Source organism: Myripristis murdjan, chromosome 8 (genome assembly GCF_902150065.1).
Source record: "Myripristis murdjan chromosome 8, fMyrMur1.1, whole genome shotgun sequence".
NCBI lineage: Eukaryota > Metazoa > Chordata > Actinopteri > Holocentriformes > Holocentridae > Myripristis > Myripristis murdjan.
The window spans coordinates 26,685,703-26,707,663 of NC_043987.1; the positions used below are offsets into that span (position 1 = coordinate 26,685,703).

The 21,961-nt window shown below is 42.4% G+C and overlaps 1 protein-coding gene across 2 annotated transcripts; it reads left to right on the plus strand.

Moving 5' to 3' along the window:
• The first annotated feature begins 152 nt into the window (after positions 1–152).
• On the plus strand, positions 153–21,961 carry map3k3 (mitogen-activated protein kinase kinase kinase 3). Of its 2 annotated transcripts, none has more exons than XM_030058683.1 (17): positions 153–1,291; positions 6,388–6,467; positions 7,012–7,133; positions 8,319–8,359; positions 8,821–8,920; positions 9,549–9,662; positions 9,863–9,983; positions 10,940–11,073; positions 11,598–11,671; positions 12,214–12,281; positions 13,193–13,288; positions 13,379–13,540; positions 14,342–14,490; positions 15,870–16,001; positions 17,206–17,335; positions 17,528–17,705; positions 19,460–21,961. In XM_030058683.1, exons 2-17 carry the CDS (start codon positions 6,464–6,466, stop codon positions 19,686–19,688), a joined length of 1,854 nt encoding a protein of 617 aa, XP_029914543.1. In that variant the 5' UTR covers positions 153–1,291; positions 6,388–6,463; the 3' UTR covers positions 19,689–21,961. The 2 variants fall into 2 exon arrangements, with proteins under 2 accessions (XP_029914543.1, XP_029914544.1); XM_030058684.1 differs by lacking the exon at positions 153–1,291 and adding an exon at positions 1,315–1,323.

Here is a 21,961-nt window from a genome sequence, read left to right on the forward strand (position 1 = left end):
ACACCGGGCAGTCACGGCATTCAGCAAAACGTGGATCCCAGCTCGGAGTTTACTTTTCATGTTCCGTTGGAAACATTAAAGCGGGTTCCGGTGGCGATATTTTTTTTCTGTCAGGAAGTTTGACGTATTAGAGATTTTTTTTTTTTTTTTTTTTACTTTGTTTTGGTTGCGAAAAGTTATGCGCTATCACTTGAGCCCTTTTGCCGTTCGTCCAACTTTGTGAGTACTTGTGTTGTAATGGAAAAAGACAGCGTTTTATCCACTTTTTAATGACTGAATGCTGCAGGAATCGCAACAGTCCGGTGCTCTGCGGATTCTGGCGTCGATGGAAGTGACCAAACTTTTGCTTCGCTTTACAAATGCCACAGCTAAGTGCAAGTTTTAAGTGCAGTCAGTAATATTTTTTTATTATTATTATTATTTTTGCTGCCATTGTTCTTTCATTCGGTTATTTTTTACAAGCCTGAGCTCACTTGTAAGCCATCCAAGTCGCTCACTGATTCAGTTTCCCTCCGTGCTTTGGTTATTTAGGCCACATATAGGCCCCCATATAGATTCCTCTATAGACATGTTTAGAGGCGAATTCATCCACACACGACAATGCAGTTATTCATAAACACTGTTGAAAGTTGAAGCCAAGAAAAAAAAAAAGAAGAAAAAAAAAAAACTGGCAACCCAAAGAGGGAAAATCTGCAAAGTTAGCAGGAAGAGAGGCCATCAAAATCACGGAAATCGCACGGTCTTTTCCTCTGGTGTGCTGTTCGCGTACAGATGGATTTCATACAGGCCACACGGTTGTTGTTACACCTTTTGTAGCTCAAGTGTCGTCAAAGCGAGAGGTTTCCACCGGGACTGAGCACGACCACACGGCTCTCCGGTGAGCTGACATCCACCGGGGCGGTTTGGGAAAATGTTGTTTTGGAAAGTAATGTTTACAGGAGCTCCGCCGAGGCAACAGCACAGGACTTTCGGGTTACGTTTGGAGAAGAGTGAGGTGGACTTTTCCGTTGGAACATACTTTCTGTGAAACTCCAACCGGTCTTATCTGATGTGACATTGATTTTTTTTTTTTTTTTTTTTCACGACCAGGACAGTGTTGAGCTTGTGTTTTTACTAACTTAGCCTTACCTGGGGGGGTCAGCCCCGCCATGGCGCCCACACACTCCTCGGTGTCTCGGTCCGCTTGAACAGGCAGCGGACATGAATAACGGCTGAGCCCGCCGCGTCATCCCTGCCGCGCGACACAGGTGACAGAGGTCAGCCGCGAGGAGCCGCGTCGTCAAGGCAACAGGTGAGGTCCCGTGCACCTGACAGGTATCGCAGGTAACGTCCACGAGCCGTGATTCAAAATGCATCTTTAGGTAGTTTGCAGATATGAAACTGAAAAACCTCAGTTTGGTGGTGAATCTCATTACTCGAACATCCGAGGCCACCAATATTTCTGTTTTATTGATTATTTGAGAGAGGATAATGCACATTAATCAATATTTAAAATGTAAAAATATACGAAAGTTAGTGAAGAGGCTGGTTTTCATCGGCAGTCCATTTGTCTGATGTTGTTAGGCACGCTATGACAACAAAACACCACAATAACAACACATTAATACAATTGCAATAACAAGCCAAGTAGTAGTTTTTATTATTATTATTATTATTATTATTATTATTACATTTCATTTTCTATTTAGGTTACAGCTCATGATATTGAATTTTGAATGGTCAACACTGAAAAATTTTGTTTTGCTGTGAAGACTGAATTGGAAAGATGCCCACATTAAGTGTATCTTTAGTCTTTAACAACTGAATTAGGAACAACTTAATTCCACAGAGAACGCAATTTATAGAGTTTGACATGTAAACACTTCTTTTTGACACAGTTCAGCAACACTCACCGGCCCTTTTGTTGCTGTTGTCAGGTTGTTCCCACAGTTGGTCTCATGTGACATGAGCATTTTGTCACTGAGAAACAGAGGAGGAATGGATGAAGGATGTTTTTTTAAGTGAGAGATTAGTATATGACTGCGTAGTATTATTTTTGTAGTATTTTGCATAGCGATACATTAGGCCAGTTGTTGACAAGACATTAATATTGGAATTTTCCTGTAATTAGCTCCCTTGCCGCCAAAGTGAAAAGAGATCTATTTGTTGTTAGTTACAGGCCGTAGTAAGTCAAAGGGAGAGGAGGGTGAAAGGAGTTGAGGGCTGAGGACTTGAGTTGGAGGAGGCAAATTATTCCAGTGTTATTCAAGTTCCTGTTGGTCCGAGGGGTCAGAAGAGGTCATAGCTAATGACAGGCTTTTTTATTTTGGGGGTAGCACTCTCTCTAATGACTCTTTACTTACTTAAAGGATTATTTCACCAAAATAGGAGAACTGTCAATATCTTGTCACCCTCATATCAGCTGAAACAGTGCTGATGTTTGGATGCCAGTATAACACACACAGCAAAGTAGCTGCCGGATCTCAATACCAGCCTTCTTCAGAGCAGCTGGGTTAACTGGAGGTTGTTTCCAAAAAGGGAAAAAATGCAAGTCCGAATGATCCAGTTTAAGCAATCTATAGAAATGAGAAAATTGAATTTTACATGATGTTGAGGATGCCAAGATCTGACAGAATCACTCTTTGATGTTGCTGCTGTAGCCAACAAAGTTATGAAACTATCAGATACTAAACAGATGCAGATATTCTCCTTGTCATTAAGCTGTTGTAGCACAAAGTAGCTCTGTGCAACCCCAGAATAGGTACCAAAAAGCTGTTTTTGTTATTTTAGACAAAAAGCGCTTGAATATAAAACAGGTTTTATTTACAACTGTAAAACATGAAGCATGAGCTGACAAGGGGTACATGAAGGCAGCAAGACTCCAGATCACTGTAAGGCAACCAGACGGTGGTCAGTGTGGAAATCTAATAGATTGTGCATTGAATATTGGATTTAAGCAATGTTCTGGCCTCATAACACTTGAAATGTGCTGTTTGGGGTAATTTTTGGTCTGTTGGAGCTAACCAGTTCCCATCCACCCCAGTTGTTTTGGAAAAAGCTGCTACAGAGCAGTGCTAGCTAACTCAGTGGATTACATTGACAACAAACTTTACAACTATTACTGTTTGCATTAGGGTGGGTAGAGTATGACATTTTTTCATTTTTGGTGAGCTATTTCTTTCGTAGCAGCAGTGATGAGGCTTAATATGAACTTAATCATCCCTTGACAGCAGTGGCAGTTATCCACACTTGATTCCATATTTGCTGCGTAATAGTGTGATGTCAGATAGGAAAGAAGGAAAATCTGCATCACAGCTGCTGCCGGCAGGATCAGACCTGGCAGTGCTGGCACTAAGTCACACCCAAGTCAAAATAAACATGTGTCCTTTCTAAGCCATAAAATAGTGTTGGTGTTCTCCTGCTCCTTGTCCTCGGTCTTCTTCTTCTCAGTGGCATCAATAACCCACCATGCATCCTAACACAACACATGCACCTGTTCTGTCTCCTTAACGTGACTGCCTCCATTGCATTTTTCTGTATTTCCATTTACAAGTCCAGATTCCACATTTGTGTCAATAACATGAAGCTCATTCTGAATACATAACTAGGAATGGGAGATTTGTGTGAAAACTCACGGCCAGTGTTTTAAAAATTGCTCGATAAGTTTAAGTTTCATAATAGTGGAATTCTTACTTCCTTTTCTCACAGACTGATCTAAATTTGGGTCTTGACTGAATACTGCTGTGGGAAAAATCTTATTCTTGAGAGCTAAATATTGAAATATTGTTACATAATACATACATGTACATCTTCATAAGTCATATTTTGATAATAAGAACACATAGCATTTAAAGTTAATGTTGGGAAATGAATGTGTTTATTTGTGTTAAAACTTTGCCAATCATGTGCTGTCCTGTAACTTTAGGTGGTCAGGCACCAGCTGTTTTCCAAGATGTGAACATAACAAATGTTTTTGGGTTGTTCCAAACCCAGAGCACAAGTGCACCTGAAACAGGAGAGATGTCAGGCCAGGGGATTTTGCAGTAAGGCACTGACTCCAGATGCATCACTAGCCCTAGACAGAGCAAGGACTGTGGCTGGGAAAAACAGCCTCAGACTAAACACCTCTCTAAGCAGACAGAGAGGAGAGGGGGGCGGAAAATCCATGTAAATCCTGCTAGTCCTGGAAATGTGATACAAGGAAAATAAAGCGGGCACAGCTGACTGGACTGGTAGAGAGCAGCCTCTCTCTCCACTGAATTCCCCACATTCCGCTTGGGAGGTAATTAAAATCAGGAGAAACAGCCGAGAAAAGAGTGACCAGTCATCGTGTTATCAACCACAAGCACCCCTTGTGGTGCATGATTTGAGCTCTTAGTTGCCCCCATCAGGTGCCCTCACTGTTAAACTGTGGGCAGAGCGCTGTGTTTCCTCAACGCTGTATGCATGCATTGGCGGGAATTGCACACCTCATAAACATAATGTCATTTACGGAGGGGGAAAAATGCCAAAGGCTTGGAGTTCGAAGGGTTGAAGGAGAAAAGTCTTTGGCACCTCGTCCGTTGGCAGCAGAACATGCGAGTGGTAAGGAAGCTTGAAAGCAACGTGGCAACGCTCTGGCGACCACAGACGGACATGCCCGGCATTCCTGTGGGTGATTATTACCCAGAAATCCACAGAGTCAGTGAGTTGCCTCAGGTGCCGATGCTGTCCATTTCATGTACAGCCATAGTTTCCCCCGTCCGCATTCTCTCCTCAGACGGCCTTTTTACTCCATGGTATGACCTCGGCCAGACATCTGCAACCTCTTCTTTACATCCTCTAACACTTTTCATCTCTGTCACTGCTGTTTCTCCATCCTGCTGTTTTCCTATTTGCTGTGGTATTGTAATTTTAGACATTGTTTCTCTATGCTAACCAGGCACCCAAACATAACATTAATGTACACCAGACAGGCATACATAGCTGTAATGTATTCCTGGGCGAGGTGAAGCTCAGGTCAGAGTGAGGTTATTGCTGTGTTTACAGTGGACTCTGATTTATACCACTCTTTTGAGTCAATCATTGGAAGTAATTGATCTGAAAGAGCTGAGACATTAAGACCTGAGAGGCTAAGGTTGTTGATAGCGATGAACTTTGTGTCATAACTGTATGTTGCAAAAATATAAACTCTTTAAAATCGGTCATTGTCATGTGCAGTAGTTCATGCTCAAACCAGACATGGCCTGAAACACTAGAAAAACTCTAACCACAATTGTTACTGTTGAGGTTGTTTATTTGCTATTTCAAGGTCCCTGTAATTAATGAGACAGTGATTAGTTGTGTTTTGGTGCACTTTCTAAATGTGGTAACAGTCCATTTTGTCTGCTACATGATCTTGTATTCATCCCATCAAATAACTGTGAGAGCTGTGTTCACATTTAAGGACATCCAAGTCAAAAGCACCCCAAACTCCATTTGCATTCTTGAATTTGTCAGTTTAAATCCCATGGTGTGTTGTTACAGATCTGGGAACCCAATCCATTGAAGGAAATACCTCACTTTATAATGCTGTTGTCATTTTGGATGTGCTGGCCAATACATTTCCCCCTTTTTAACACGCTACCTTGATGAGGGATACAGCAGATTGTTGAAAAATATGTATCTGGCTCCAAGCAGCCATCTCTTTATAAAAAAATTATATTGCCCGCTCAACATCAACAGTGGAGTTTTGACACAGCTTAATAAGTGTTTTGCAGCTCATGCAGTCTGAGAAGGTTAAAGCTGGCACATTTGTAAAATGGCAAAATACTCGTAAAAACTTTCTTCCCATATGGATCTCGCCAGACTGATCAGTGCCAATGCAGCTTGAGTTTCAATCCTTTCCAATTGTCATTTTTTCTCATGGGCAAAACTCACAGACATTCTCACGTGCAGCACACACTTTCTCATTCACGCAGGCCTGCAACCAGGAAAGTCTTTGAGTGTGTGTAGTCTGTATTTTAGTCTCTGTTCTTTGTTTTTACATGCCTGCAAGGAACCAGGCATGAAAACGGGCCTCCTCTGTACAGTAGAGTTAGTTGTTTTTTTCTCCAGTGTCACATCAAAATACCTCATTGTGCAAATGAATTACATACCATTTAGTGTATTTATAATACAGCCATTTTATCACACAGGCCTTCAGGTTACCTTGTCTGAGCATCCAACTGGTTCAGTGAGCCAAGGTGCACATCATGTACTCCCGTTACATTTTTCAGTCTGTGTGATAACCTTTGTCACTTCATCTCTTTGTCTCTTTCTGCTTTACCTCTTTGGGAAAAAAATCTTAAGAATCAGGAATGCCATTTTCCTAGAATGAAAATCTCACTTCTGACTGTCATTTGAAGATTTGTTCTCACAACTAATTGATAATGGTGTTTACCACTACAGGCTGTGGGTGGGCTGGCACTTCAGAGGCAACTTTCTGAAGATCGGTTTAGAGACCACGTACACACACATCGCCAAAATGAGTAAGTTCTCTGTTGTGATGTTAGACAGACTTTCGGTACATGGCTTCCTTACAGGCTGAGATAAAAACACGCTCTCACACCAAACACATTCCCTGAGGCCGAAAGGCAGTGTTAGCTGGTGCTCCAGACACTGTCGGGTGAAGGATTGGTTTTCAGTGTTATAGAGACGGGGGTCTGGTTCTCTGTGCTGCCCCGGGGCTGTATGATGTCTGTCCAAGCTACACAAGGCGAATATTTTCCCTTCGTGAGCTAACACAGCCAAAGCAGAGCTTGCCCTGAGATCAAACATGGGAATAGGCATATCAAAAACACTGCAGTTCTTTCCTTGCCTCTTAATACCCTGTCATGAGATACTTTCAATATGGCTTTAGTTAAAGATGACTGACTAATTGTCTGCAGTTTACACACCTTTTAGTACAGGGCCAGTGCTGGAGCCTCTTATCTCTCTCTGACTGTCATACACACACACACAGACACACAGAAGACATCTGTCTTCCAATCCTCACTCTAATTGTATGTTTTCCCAACCCGTTATCCTCTCCAGATGAGAGGCAGGCTCTCCACTCGATAATGAAGGACCTGGTTGCCCTCCAGATGACACGGCGCCAGCCTGTGCCATCGTATGACACTGGCAAACCCAAGACACCGGTGCAGGCCAACAGACAGGTGATGTCTCGCCACACAACCACCTACCACCATCTTAGCTTTAAACTAGAATATAAATGAAAACTAGAATGAAAACTGCATAACTAACTAACCCACAGCTAGTTCTTTTTTGCCCTGGCTAGTGTAGAATTGTCCACAGGAGCAAGAATTTGAATATGAGTTAATGGAAACAGCGCTGAGTGGCAGAATAATAGCCTTGTTATTAACTGAAATTCATATAAGTCAGAATAATTACATCCAAATGTCCTTGGAGATCTCTCTTAGCTCTAACTCAGTCATTCTGGCCCCAGAGTACAAACACAGTTTTCTTACAATTGCATGTATATAAATATTGGTATTAATGATGTAATGCTGGAGCGGCAAAGTGCCCAAAGTGGGTAGCAAGACTGTCCCGTAGCCATAACCTCACAGGTTTGATCCCCACAATCAATCATTGCAAGTTGCTCTGGATAAGAGTCGAGTCGCTTTTATTAATGTAACACATTGAAAAACAACAGGAGCTGACCCAGAGTGCTTTACAGTCATGGCAGAAGGATTAACAATACAATTGTACATGATTAAAACAGTCTCTCTACATAAAAGCCAAGACTAAAATGGAAAACACATTGAAGAAAAAAGGGTAAAATCAAAATCAAATATTAAAATAAGAAATTAAAAAAAAAAGAAAAAAAAACAGAAAAAATGATTAAAACTATCAACAGATTAAAATCCAGTGAGGGGAGTTAAGATGTAAATTGAGAATGGACTCAACAAAAACCCAATGGGCATCGTCAGACTGCACTAAAACCAAGAGTGTCCTGTAAATGCCGAAAATTAAGATGTAAGTAAAATTATGGTGAAAATTACAGTCCCTGAGCTGGCACATTAAGATAGAGGGATATTTCTGGAGGATGTGGAAAGAGGACAGTCTTCTGGGTGATACACCAAATTTTCAGCTACCCCTTTGCACACAGTTGCATCACTCCAAAAAAAAAAAAAAAAAAAAAAAAATAGCAGGAAGAGGCTTGCTCCAAAATCCCCCATTGTTGCAGCCCTTTAAGTTGAGTTCACTATAAACAGCATTCAACCAAGAAGTCAGGACCTTAAATGCTGACAAAATATTTTTTTTCCCGTATAACTCCTTCCTGACCTTTGGTGACCTCCCGTGACCCCTTCCTTGACTGGCATGCCTCCTCTGTCCCTCAGGACGATGTCAGGATAAAATTTGAGTTCTCAGGAGAGAGGAGGTGAGTTTATTGTCTTCTTTTTTCCTCTGCATGTTGTGTGCGCTGTACATACACCTCCATATGCGGGTAAGAGAATATGTTGTAGAGCATGCAAAACAAACTTCAGCGCGCTCACTTGTTCTTGTCCGGTCACACGTCTCAGTTCATGAGAAAGTGTGCAGTCTAGAATCAGTGCAAACACACTTCAGCACTTAATTCGGACTGGTATGTGAGCCGGAGAGTGGAAAGGGAAAGGACTGTGGTTAGGCTGTGGCTGCCGGCACAAACCACAACTATGCAAGGTGTACTTAGAGGAATTTGCACATGCTGAAAATGGCTGCTGGTGTGTGTGTGTGTGAGTGTGAGTGTGTTTGCTCACATGTGTTTGTGTGCATTGTGTGCAAGCAGCTTCCAGGTCAGGAGATGTTAATCGTCTGTAATATCTCTTTGTGATTTGTGATTGCGTGGTTTTGTTTGTATAGAATCCTGATGTTTGGACGGCCTGTGCTGTTCGATGATATCCAGCAGAAAGTCAAGACTGTTTTTGGCCAGCAACTGGACCTGCACTATATGAACAATGAGGTAAAGTGCAGTTTCTGGTGCAGTTTGTGTCTCTGTGTGCACATGTCTCTTTGCATGCATGTGTTTTTGTGCAGTTGTTTATTTATGGATGCCTGAATAATGTGTGTGTTTCTGTGCGTGTCTTTGTGTATGTGTCTGCGTGCTTCTTTGTCTGCATATCTATAAATGTGTGCACAAATGTGTTTGTTTATAAATATGTAACTGTGCAGGAAACCCTGTATGTCCAGTTTTGCTGATTTTCCTGTTGTAACATCATTTGAGGATTTACCTGCTCCTCCATGGGTTAAGGAAGTCCTACAACCCTTGTGCTTATGAAAAATTTTCACAACTACTGTAATTAGATGAAGTGAAAAATGCACTGTTCTCAAGCTGAAAACAAGACTGTTTTTTTTTTAGTTCCTGAAAAGTTGACACTCTGAAGATATATGATTTTCACCTGACAACAGCGATAATCATCTTTGCCTATTAGTGTGCATAGTTGTGTGTATGCGTTTCCACATGTCTTTTTTAGATGTGCATATGTGGAGGTGTATGGGTGTGCATGTACTTATGAGTGTACATATATTTAAGTGTGTGTGTGTGTGTGTGTGTGTTATTATGTGTGTGTGTATATGTGTGTTCCTGGCAGCTGTCCATCCCTCTGCGAGGTCAGGATGACCTGGACAAGGCGATCGACCTGCTCGACCGAAGCTCCACCATGAAAAGCATTAAGATCCTGCTGCTCACACAGGAACACAGCAATGTGAGACCTGTAGACACACACACACACACACACACACACAGACTAGGCGTGCATTTACACGTATTGTTACACCATTATTGTTTCCTCACTATGGAGCCATGTTGTGAAAAATCAGTGTTCCTGATTCATTTCTGTATTCTCAGAATATTTGGTGTAATATCTTGTGCGGCCATATTTAATGCTTCTGTCTCCGCCCGCAGGCCTCTCCCTCCTCCCACCACACGGTGTGTAAGCAGGTGCGGATCAAGGCCTCTCAGTCCACGGGGGATGTCAGCACTGTGTACCAGGCCTCCGAGCCCAGGGGGCGCCATCTATCGACTGGTAAATCCTCCCTGCTGTCATTCAGCGTCCTCCCTGCAACAAGTTGCTTCACACACACATTGAAAAGGGGAAGGGTAGTGCCACCTTAACTTGGTGCTTTAAGGGTTACTGTCATTTCATAGTGCCCCAGCAGCAGCTTCACCTTTTACTTTCTTTGGATTTCCTTTGCTCTCTCTCTCTCTTTCTCTCTCTCTCTCTCTCTCTCTCTCTCTCTCTCTCTCTCTCTCTCTCTCTCTCTCTCTCTCTCTCTCTCTCTCTGGCTGTTGTTTCTGTGGCTTCCCTTCTTAGCAGTGGGTCCTCTTCCTTTTCCTGTTCACCATCACTGGCTGCTCTACAATGCCTGCTGGCCAGCAGCCAATCAGATTGCAGGATGCTATTAGTGTGTTGGGCCAATGGCCTGGTTTAGAAATGTTGCTTGTTTTGGGGAGCGAGGGGGGAGGGCTGAAGGGGCTGCAGGAGGGTTTGAGATTAGGACTTCATGATGGGAGCTGTAAAAACTAAAATAGGTTCTCAGCAACCCCATTCAGGCAGAACGGCAACAATTCATCCATTCTTCATCCCTGACTATGTTTTTTTCTTCCCATTTGTGCTTAAGGAGAGAGAGATGGTTTTTTGCAACACTTCTGTATTTCTTCTTCTCTTTCTTTTATTTGACAGTGGTGGTAATATCAAAATAATATTGTGTGGTTATAGATTTTGCTTCTTTGCTGCTGCACTGCCCGTACTCCCATGGAAAATGAAACCTCAAGGGAGAGCGACTGGGCCTTATAACTTCTGTAATCAACACTGAGCTTGTGCTTCGTTCATTATCATGTAATCAAGACAAAATGCTTCACATTTTAATGCATTGAACATAGTCCAGATGCCTGTGCGGCCACATATGTAGATTTATTAATTTACCATTTTTCATATTTCTGATGTTTTCCTGTATCCTCATAACTCCTGTCTAATCCCAGGTTCTCAGAACACGGGGCGTAGCTCCCCGCCACCTGGCTACGTGCCTGAACGCCAGCAGAGGATCGCCCGCCAGGGTTCATACACCAGCATAAACAGTGAGGGGGAGTTCATCCCTGAGACCAGCGATCAGTGTGTGAGTCATAGCTGCTCAGTAAAGGGGGAAAAATCCACCCCTGAAAATAGAAGTCACATGGTGCATTCAGTGATCTCAGGCGATTAAGATTTGAACACATAAACAAGTCTTACAGAGCTCGAATCAACAGCCAAGAGTTTTTCTGGTAATTTTCAGGAGCTGTTCAGCTGATAATGAGTAATTAAGAGTGATTTTGTGGTCACTGTGACTGTAAGCAGGTTGATCTTTCTGCAGTTGTGGGGATAGTTTCTGGGTCAAAAAGGCAAGGGCAGCCAAAACAGAAAGTCCATTTGGATGTAGAAGGTCAAACATTGTCAGCAGAGCAGCTGCAGCAGAAAAATATCACATATCAAAAAATGTTTTCTCTGAGTTCTCGCTTTGAGAGAGTTGTACTGTTTGAAAATACTGCCTGACCTATTTGAATTCTGTTTTAGGGTGGATTCTCCTCCCTTAAACATTCCATATGTGCAATCACAAGAGTATGCGTAATAACAAAGTCCACCATTCATTATTCTGTGTTGTAGGTGCTGGATCCATGGAGCAGTGCCGAGAACTCCGTCTCTGGAAGCTGTCAGTCTCTGGACAGCAACTCAGACAGGTGAGGACAAAGCTAAGCCTATCTAATCATTTAAAAAAAAAGTTCTTATTTAATATGGGAGCAGTGATTCATTACACTGTTTATTGTATTACTTTGCTGTTATACTCCCAAAATCCAGGGTTACATTTTCCATTACCCTCAAAAGTTGGGATAATTCTGTAACCTCTCCTGTAAATGAGCAAAGACCCAAGAAAGTAAACAATTCTGCCTTTTCTGAACTCAGTGGACAGGAATGAATTTGGCCATGACAGTTCAGTGGAAGAGGTTGGGGATAAAGGTTATGCATATTTAATTTTCAATCTTTCATTTAGAGATGCAAATAACAAATGAACCAACTTGTATTTAACATTGACAACCTTAGTATAATTGCTGAAATTGAAATAGCAATCAACATTGCGCATCATCGGAAAAAGTAATGGTGTTATCGTGATGCATTGTTGAATTGCACATTAATGCCCAATACTGGTATGAAGAGATTGCATGTTTACTTTGGGAAGCTGCTCTGTACCGCTCACTGTTTATTTCCTCCCCCTCTCATCCAGCCCTTCGCTGAGGAAGTCTCGTATGCACAGAGCCAAGAGCTACCCTGATAATCGGCAGGAGTGCTCAGGTGAGCGCCATCACGACCCCGAGAAAAGATACTCACAGATGGCACTTTTCAATACAACCCCCAACCACCTCATCTCCCAGTAACAATGAGGCAGTGTTGTTTTAATGCTGTGCTCACATGGGATTTTAGGAATGATTGTGAGAACAACTTTTTTTTGTGATCAAGTTTTTATTGATTCGTTTTTTCCCTTTTTTGGTGGAGAGGGGCAATGTGGGCAAAAAGCAGACAGTTACATAAATCTTTATAAGCCATGGAAAAAGAGAAAAATGAAAAAAAAAAAAGTTCCTTTTTCCTTTTTCCATCTCACACCCATCTATCCAAACTGTCAGAACAACTTGATGCCCAAAAGCAACAACTTGGGAATGTTCGCATGTTAAAACTTGTTTGACGCCGTGATGGAAGTTTCCTTTTGACTTTTGTTGCTTCTGATGAGCTTCTTCACACTTCACACGCATGTATTTATAGAGATTCATGATTAACAGCATTTCATTCATTGCGTTATCAATCATAAACAACAACAACAAAAAAACAACAGTCCCACCTTGTCACTTTAAAAAGTTGAATATGCAGATTGCTGTCCGTATTTCAAAAAGTATAGCGCAGAAAATGATCTATTTGAATATACGATTCCCTGCACTGATCATCCACTTTTTTTCTTGTTGGTGATGAATCGGTCACCAAATCTCTTACAACATAGTATTTACCACCTGGAAGTTCAACTGAAGGTATTTTAAAGTAGGAAGCTTCTGTCTATTCATATGACCTGAATGCAGCATAAGCAACAACAAGAAAGTGAGATAAAGTAGGTCACATGGATGTTGTGTGACAGAGTGTGTGACGGAGCTCAACTGTGGTTGGACCACACTGTAATCCGGCTGACCTCTGACCTCTGGCTGTTTGTTTGCTTTCAGACCGGGAGAATCATGTGTATGACAGGGTGGTGGGGAAGGGGGGCACCTATCCCCGGAGGTACCACGTCTCCCTGCACCATAAGGACCACAGTGAAGGTCAGACTCTTATTCTGAAGTCTTAACATCCGTGCTCTCTCCTCTCCATCATCTCTTACTGACCTCAACCTCTTTGCTCCCGTCCCCCAGGTCGACGGACGTTCCCACGGATACGCCGCCCTCAGGGGAACCTGTTCACCCTGGTGCCCTCGCGGCGTTCGCTTAATGGCAGCGAGGAGAGCCTGGGCAGCTGGCAGCTGGTCGATGCCCAGGGCAGGCTCCGCCCCCAGGAGCGTCCTGTCGCCCACAAGTGTAAATCTTGACCCAACCTATACTCACTTTACCTTCCATTTCATTTGCAGAGCCGACTTATTTCACTTTTTTGGATTGACTTTAAATCCATAGGAGCAAATTGTTAGATTGAAGCACTGAGGATGGATGAATGAATTTATTTGATTTATTTATTTAATCAAATAAATCATAAAGCTGCTTTTAGTTGCAGACAGTAATCCTTTTAAAGATTGTCAAAAAAAAAAAAACACAAAAAATGCCAGCAGGCTTGTTTCCATTGCAGTAGATTGAAGGCCAATACCAATGCCAGTATTTTGGATTAAGGCTGCTAGTAGCAAATATTTTGTGGCAATATGCATTATCTTTAGTTTGACTGTTCTCATGCCCAAAAATTAAGTAGAAAGTGTGGACCCCAAAATTTTACTTTTAGCAGGGTAGAAAAGCCTCTTAAACAGGATTTGTATAATGAGACATTAAATCTTACCTATTTAGGGTCATGAAACTTACACTAATGCAGTAATAAAAATAAGAATAAAAGCATAGATACCTACATTGAATGTGATTTCTCATTTAAAATGTCTCTTTAAAATTAATGAAGGATGAGGCTTTCCCATAGACAGCCAAAGTAGTGTTGATTAATTAAACAAACCAATTTAAGTAAGTTATACGAGATTAAGGTCTCGGGGTCAGAAACCTTAAATGAATGTTTTCCTGAAAAGATGCTTCTCCCATCTTATGGAAAAAGGAAGATGATGCATTGCGTATTTTATGTTCCCCTGTGACGAGACGTGACTGGACAGCAGAGTGTGTGTCGTTTCACAGCGCCTAGTGCTCCAGTGACGTGGCGGCGGGGGAAGCTGCTGGGCCAGGGAGCGTTCGGCAGGGTTTATCTTTGCTACGATGTGGATACTGGGAGGGAGCTGGCTGCCAAGCAGGTCCAGTTTGATCCTGACAGCCCTGAGACCAGCAAGGTGAGATGCTTGCTTTTCTGTTATTGTAAATATTCCCTCACCTGCTGTAATTACTTTGATTGTAGCACTGTGTGAGTGTTAATTGATATTGCGAGTGTATAGTGATTAGAAAGTAGTTTGATTGATCCCTGCCAATGCAGTACACTGTTGGTGAGTTAGGAACTTTTACCACAAACATTTTTGATGTATGGTACATGCAAAATTTTCTGATAAAGCCCAAATTTCCTAGGATGTGCTCATGGCCAGCTCAGGTTGCACGTTCAGTAGTCATTTCCTCTTCATATCGATGGTGTAGCACATTCCTCTAATCCTCACACAATAAAATCGCCTCAGTTTGTTGTTGAATGACTGAATCTTAGCCTGTCCCACCTTCGAGCTTCAGCAGTGCCAAGAATGAGGTCACCTGTTGTGCATGTTAACCTGTCGAGGCCACGAGGTTGGAGCGCAGGTAGCCGTCATGGCTGATTGAGCACCGGGTTAATGAATAAAACTTGAATGCAGCTCTGTTCCGGTTTTTGGAGGTCTTAGGTCAGGACCGAAGCCACGTATTTCATCTTAACCGCTAACTTGGAATCGAAATACTTTGGCAAGTAAGAAATTAACCCAAGAGGAGGAATGTATCGAAAAGGTGTTTGCCTTTCTCTTTCTCCCCCCCATCCCCATTTTAATGTCTTTTCCTGTCTGCCACAGAGAAAACATGCACTGTCACTTCCTGTATCTGAGTGTGTGTGTGTGTGTGTGTCTTTGGTGGAGGGGGGGGTAAGCATTGCCTTGGCCTCCCGTCACCCCTCAAAGTCCTGTCTCCCCCCTCCTCCCTCCACCGCTCCATCCGCACCCCCCCAGCCTGTAGCGGATATGAATCAGTTGTTGTTGTTTCTATCTGTTTAGTGGGCTTTTGTGTTGGGACTTTGGGATTACTTTGTGTGTCTCTCCCTTCCCCTCTTCCACCTCTCTCTCTCTCTCTCTCTCTCTCTCTCTCTCTCTCTCTCTCTCTCTCTCTTCCTCTTGTGATATGGCCTTTGTGGCCACATTCTCTGAGGTAAACACAGGAACTTCTTTTGAGGAACTGAACTGTTGGCCTCATTTATTCTCTGCTTTGGGTTTCACTTTTGGCAGATTTCACCTGCAGTCAATCACAACTGTTTGTTGTCTCTGTGTCTATGGTTACATGTATTTTTGTTTTGTGATAAGTGGATCTTTTTCAGCTTAAGGATCTTTGTCTTATCTGAGAAATGTATCTTTGTTTACAGCTGAAAATAGTAAAGTACAAAGATGCATTGTTTGAATATGACAGCTCTAATTTTCGATCGGTTTCCAAGCAGTGTTGTTTTGTTTGCATCCGGAGCTTCATTTCCACACGTCTCTGTGTTTCTGCACAGGAGGTGAGCGCTTTGGAGTGTGAAATCCAGCTGCTGAAGAATCTGCATCACGAGCGCATCGTTCAGTACTACGGCTGTCTGCGGGACCACAACGAGAAGACCCTCACCATTTTCATGGAGTACATGCCAGGGGTTAGTCCAGCAGTGTTCACGTCAAAGCTTGACTCAGGGCTCAGAGCTGTGGCAGCTTGGCTTCCCTGATTTTCCATTTTAAAAAACAAAGTATAAATCAGTTCCCTCATCTCAGTCTATGTGTTATCATGTGACAGGCTTGTGGATGCATTCCTTGAGCAATCTTAGCCCTTATCATGTGCAAAATATGCCTTATGAGGTGGATTCCAAAGCTGGTCTTTGCTACTTTTGCGTGATGAAATGTGGTTGAATTTGTTCCGTGTTTCTCTTTCCAGTTGTGGGCTTAAGTTTGATTTGGAAAGTGGTGGAGAAATCCATTTGCAGGGGGTCTGGTGGTTTTCCCGGAAAGTGCTGCCGTTTTTCAGTCACATTTCCTGCAGCCCTTCACAATATTCCATGACCGATTAGTGCTCATGTACACAAACCTTTGGACACAATTAAGTTTAGAATGTAATTAGTGTTGATACAAATATTTTGTAATTTAGCTCAATTTGGATGTAATCTAGATAGGTTCTGCCTAATTGATATACAGGTTGAGAAATTGTTTTGTTTGACTTCAGGCAGTCAAAGCCAAGTGACAGAGCCATAAGAGCAAGAGGGGGAGGTGGGGGCAAAGTGAGCAAACACCAAAAGAAATGAATTTTTTGTTCCGAGACAAGTTGGAGCATGAGTGAGAATGCTTTAAGAAAAGATTTGATAAGACATACTTTATTGTCCCGTTAAGGAAATTTTTCGTAGACGTAGTGTTGTTGCATTTAAGAAATGTATTCATACACACCAAGGATTTAGCACAACACACTGCCAATACATTCATACATACAAAGTGATATCAGTGAAAAGTAAAACATTGTGGCGCAGATGAAACAAAATCCTATTAATGCATGTGGAACTGCTATCAAATTACAATCAGGAAAGCGGTATAGACAAGGACCCACCATCCCCACCTAAATTTCATAGCCAAGGTTTTAACAATTTAGCTTTTATGTTGCCCTGGATTTGAATGCATCACAGTCACCTCACAGGTACCTGGTTTTGGCTCGGCTCCCCCACTAATTTCCCCGTCCCCACGTCCTTGGCTCAGAGCTTTGGCAGCGATAAGGAAGATCTGTGGCCTTAAGTCCTGGATGTATTCACAGCCCAATGTTGTTGTTGTCACAGTGTCTTTAGCGGATGGAATGTAAACCGTGTGCTTCCTTCCTCTCAGGGTTCAGTCAAGGACCAGCTGAAGGCTTACGGGGCTCTGACAGAAAATGTGACCCGGAAGTACACCAGACAGATCCTGGAGGGCATGTCCTACCTGCACAGCAACATGATCGTTCACCGGGACATCAAAGGTAGCCCACTGAACCTTAAAAGGCCTCAGCTTTGTGCCAAAAGAAGTTAAGACTCTGTTTAGACAACAGATAAATATATTCTGACACTGGACAACTGTTTAGACAGTGTTTTAATATATAGATAGGTGTTGGTGTTTGCCAGTATGTCAAAGGTGATTGGTTAAATATAATATTTACATGTCCGGGCCTCAGGTGCCAACATCCTGCGGGATTCAGCAGGCAACGTGAAGCTGGGAGATTTCGGCGCCAGCAAGAGGCTGCAGACCATCTGCATGTCTGGCACCGGCATCCGCTCTGTGACCGGCTCCCCCTACTGGATGAGCCCGGAGGTGATCAGTGGAGAGGGCTACGGCAGGAAGGCCGACGTCTGGTAAGACCAGGAGACACCCAGCAGCCTCCACACAGGGATCGTTACGTTTCTTCCTGTTAAATGAGGCAGTGTTTTTAGGGTTAGAGGTTGAAGTGTCTTTACTTTTGGACAGATGGCTTACTATAGCTGAATTCGTTTTACAGTACTTGGGGAGATTTTCATAATTATGATTATTACGAATGGCATCCACGATTTCAGTCCAGTATGAATTTGCTGTGTCTGTAATTTTTACAAACTCAGAAATAAAACAAAAATACTTACCAATTAACCCACTGTGATTGCTGGCAAACTCAGAGGTCAACTGATGCTAGAAAATTATGTGAAAATGTTAACTATCTCCATGTTGAAGCAATATGTTATAAGTCAAGAAGATTGTCATTACACTGTTGAGATACAAACTCATTCAGCCCCATAGAAGCTGTAGCACTGGAGAATTTATTATTTACTTATTTTCAGTACACATGCAGCAACCAGCACACATCATCACCGGAAACCCATAAAAAGAAGGAATAAAATGAATAAAATCCCTTTTAGATATTAAAATCTTAAAACACAACTCAATTTGTCCCTTTTATGGCAGCATTTATGAGGTAACTAGCCTTATTCATAATGTTGTGTCACAAACAATGGAGCATCTGTTCCTGCAAAAGGAAGTACTTTCTGGTAATAGTGCTGGAGTAAAACTAATCTTTGTTTGACTGACAAGCATGCACATAAACTCAGAGGTGCAGATCCTGAAGTTTTACATGTGGGCTACGAACGCTGCTTTGAGGGAAATCACTGAAATCTTTGTCACATCTTTGAAGTACATTGGAGGAAATCTCCTGATAAAGATAATTCAGTTTATATGCACTGACTAAATCTTTTGACAAGAGTATTGCACATAGGACTCCAAATCACAAGGAGTTATTTTGCCCTAATAAGGAAGGTCATTCCTTAACTAAAGTACCCACTACGTGTTTCTTGGCTGGACGATGTGAATTCTTTCACATTCTAAAAGTGGCAGAGGCACTGTGCGCTTCAAGGGAAAAGCATTTCAGTAAGCCAAGGATCCTGCACTATTTCACCAGCTCCTAGAAGAAAACCACCACTCTCCCACATAGAGCCAGAACCAGGCATAAACTGCCCAAGTCTTCCCCTGTGCCCTGTGATTGGGTGGTGACCCATCAGGCGAGGGATGTGATTGGCTAAAGGCCAGCCAGACGGCTCATAACAGAGGTTAGTTAATGGTCCCCGGGAGGGCTTGTGCGTCCCAAACTCCTCTGGTTTCCCGGCCTGTCTGGGTCTAGTACAGAGGAGGCCCACCGATTACAGTAAAGTTAATTGTCAACAGTGTGAAATGCGAACAGGGAGAAAGTTTGCACCCATTCCATCAGAGCTTTAGAGCTGAGCAGCTCAGACAGCCGCTCTCAGTCAGCCTAAAGTAAGCAGCCACAGCATATGGTGTTTGTTGTAGCTTGTCAAGTGTAGTTTCATTACAAATTTAAGAAATACTCCAAAGTTTTGGGCAAAATGCCTTTTTCCTGGCTTATCCAGACTGAGACAAGATGTTCGATAGACTTCAAGGCTTTATGCTGAGCTAACACAAGATGCGACCCATAGGAACTAAACCACTGGATGCACAGAGGTGAAAATGATATCAAACATCTTGTTTCAGTCTGGGTAAGTCAGAAAAAGTTTTTTTTTGCCCAAAATGTGGGCGTATTTCTTTAAACAAGTGACAAAGCAAAACAGATTATGCATGTGTTTTACAGGAGCCTTGGCTGTACCGTGGTGGAGATGCTGACGGAGAAGCCTCCCTGGGCTGAATACGAGGCCATGGCGGCCATATTTAAGATAGCCACCCAGCCCACCAACCCCCTGCTGCCCTCGCACACCTCCGACCAGACACGGGATTTCATCCGCTGCATCTTTGTGGAGGCGAAGCACAGGCCCAGCGCCGAGGAGCTGCTCAGACATCCCTTCTCACAGATTTTGTGCTGAGATCCTCCTGGTCTCTGAACTTAAACCAGGTTTCTGAACTCAAACCGTGATGTAGCTCAGTGGTCTTGGTCATCTGTAGCTTTCATGACCCCGTCGGCGGAAATCCAGGCTCTTCCGGACATGGTGTCACCTCAAACGCATTGAGCCTTCGCTGCCATTCTTCCAGGAACGTTAAACTTCCTGTCACACAGCTCCAGATGGCAGAGCTGTTGTTGCTGTTGACAATCACAGTCAATGTGATGCCTTGAAAACCCACCCCAGTGCAGCACATGCTCTTACAAGAGTCACCACCAGATGGAAACAAAACACAGAGTATGAAGTACCTGGTTCGTTGGTGATCCTTGTGAGACCTACACACACAACCACACACACACACACACACACGCACACACTCAAGAATGATGCACTCCAAAGAGATCTTCATGGGTCACACACCAATTGTGTCCTTATAAACATTCTCAAGTATCTACTCCTGTGTTTACATTCACTTGTTATGAGGCCATTATGAGAGACGCTTGGATCCCTGACGTGTTTGACATGAGTCTGAACCGTCAGGTGTCACGTCAAGTGACGTCTCCAAACTACAGCTGAAGCTTCATCCAGTGCTGTGGCTGACACGGTGCGCAACCAACAGTGTTACAAAGACAGCATCTGCTTATCTCCGTCCCTACCTTTCTTTTTGACAAAGATTCTTTCATAAAGGAAAAATCCACCCTGAAATGCTTTTACACTGTTGGGGAAAAAAAACAAAAAAAACTTTTAGTGATATACCTTACATTTCTGAGCCCACTTTGTCATTTGGTGTATCTTCCTCCTGTTGTCCTCCTCCTGTTGAAAGAGACCAAAGGTAGACAACATGAAGTTGACACATTTCCAAAAAGCTCCTGGCATATTTTTAGCTATCTAGATCATGTCAGGGTTTTGGTGTCAGTGCATCAGAATCAAGGAGAATGGGCTTCTCTCAAGACTTAACATTTTACACTTTCAACGGCCAAACGGGGGAAAATCCATCATAGAAATGGTGAGAAAAAAAAAAATACTAATTTCTTCACACAATACACCAGAATGCATTGCAGCCACGACACGCTCTGTTTTGGAGTGAGTCATCTCTCGATTCTTGCTCTTTTCACTGTCACTATTGTTCTCTCTGCCTGCATGTAAACTCCTCAGCTGAATGCAAAAAGTTGCAGCCTGTCTTTGAGGGTTGCTGAAAGGCCTTCTGGGAAATGTAGGAAACCATTAACTGAACGGTAGACGTGGCGTATTTATGGAGAGTTAGTGCAACAAAAAAGTAAAATATAGCACCTGTAATGCATTAAACATGAAAGATCAGTGATATTTTACAGTGTGAGATCTAAGCTTGGATTTTTCCTTTAGGATTTTTTTTTTTTTTTTTTTTTTTAATTAATAATGACTCCACCCCCCCACCCATTCCCATGGTGCTACCTTCGACACGTGCCTTATTCTCCTTTCTTCTTCTTCTTCTTTTTTTTTTTTCTGGCAACTCCTCAGTATGACCTCAGTAAGTATTCTCTGCCTAGATTGTGCCAAAAAAGCAGTGACAGGATTTGTTTTGGTGATATGTGACGATGAAACAAATGTTTTGTAAGCTCGAACTATAACCCAAAGGCCTTGATCTTAATGTGATCATGTTGGCCTGACAGTTTATTGCTCATGTGTGTCTGGGCCAAACATCCCTGACTGAGAAGCCTTGGATTAGGATCCATTTAAATCAGATGCACTTTTATGTAAAATGAATGTTTTTGGGTTTTTGTTCTCCTTACCAAATTTAATTTTTTTTTTTTTTTTAAACTTTAAATGTGAAAATTCTTTCACTTTTATTTATATCCCCGTGCCAATTCAATTTGGTTTTATAAGCAAATATATATGTATAAATATATTTTTTATATAATAGACCGTGTCAAATCTAATGATACTTTCAGGACATAATGTCTTTAAAAGTAAAACATCGAAAGCAGCTGGTTTTGCAGAGATTACAGAATTGGGGTTTATAAATGACAAATGGGTGGAAAACGAACTCTGGCTGCCTAGTTCTTGTTCCAGTGGAAAAAAAGCAAAAAAAAAAAAAAAGCTTTCCCTACATTCGTAGCTATACATTAAATGAATGTAGCACCTGACAGGTAAACCAGTGGAAACTTTGCATCATTTGGCTGCACTGCTGTGTTTAACTTTGAAATGTCTTTGAGCTCTTATGAACTAGACTGTTAGAGGCGTTGAAGGTTCAAGTTACATAAGTAATGAATGAGAAAAAA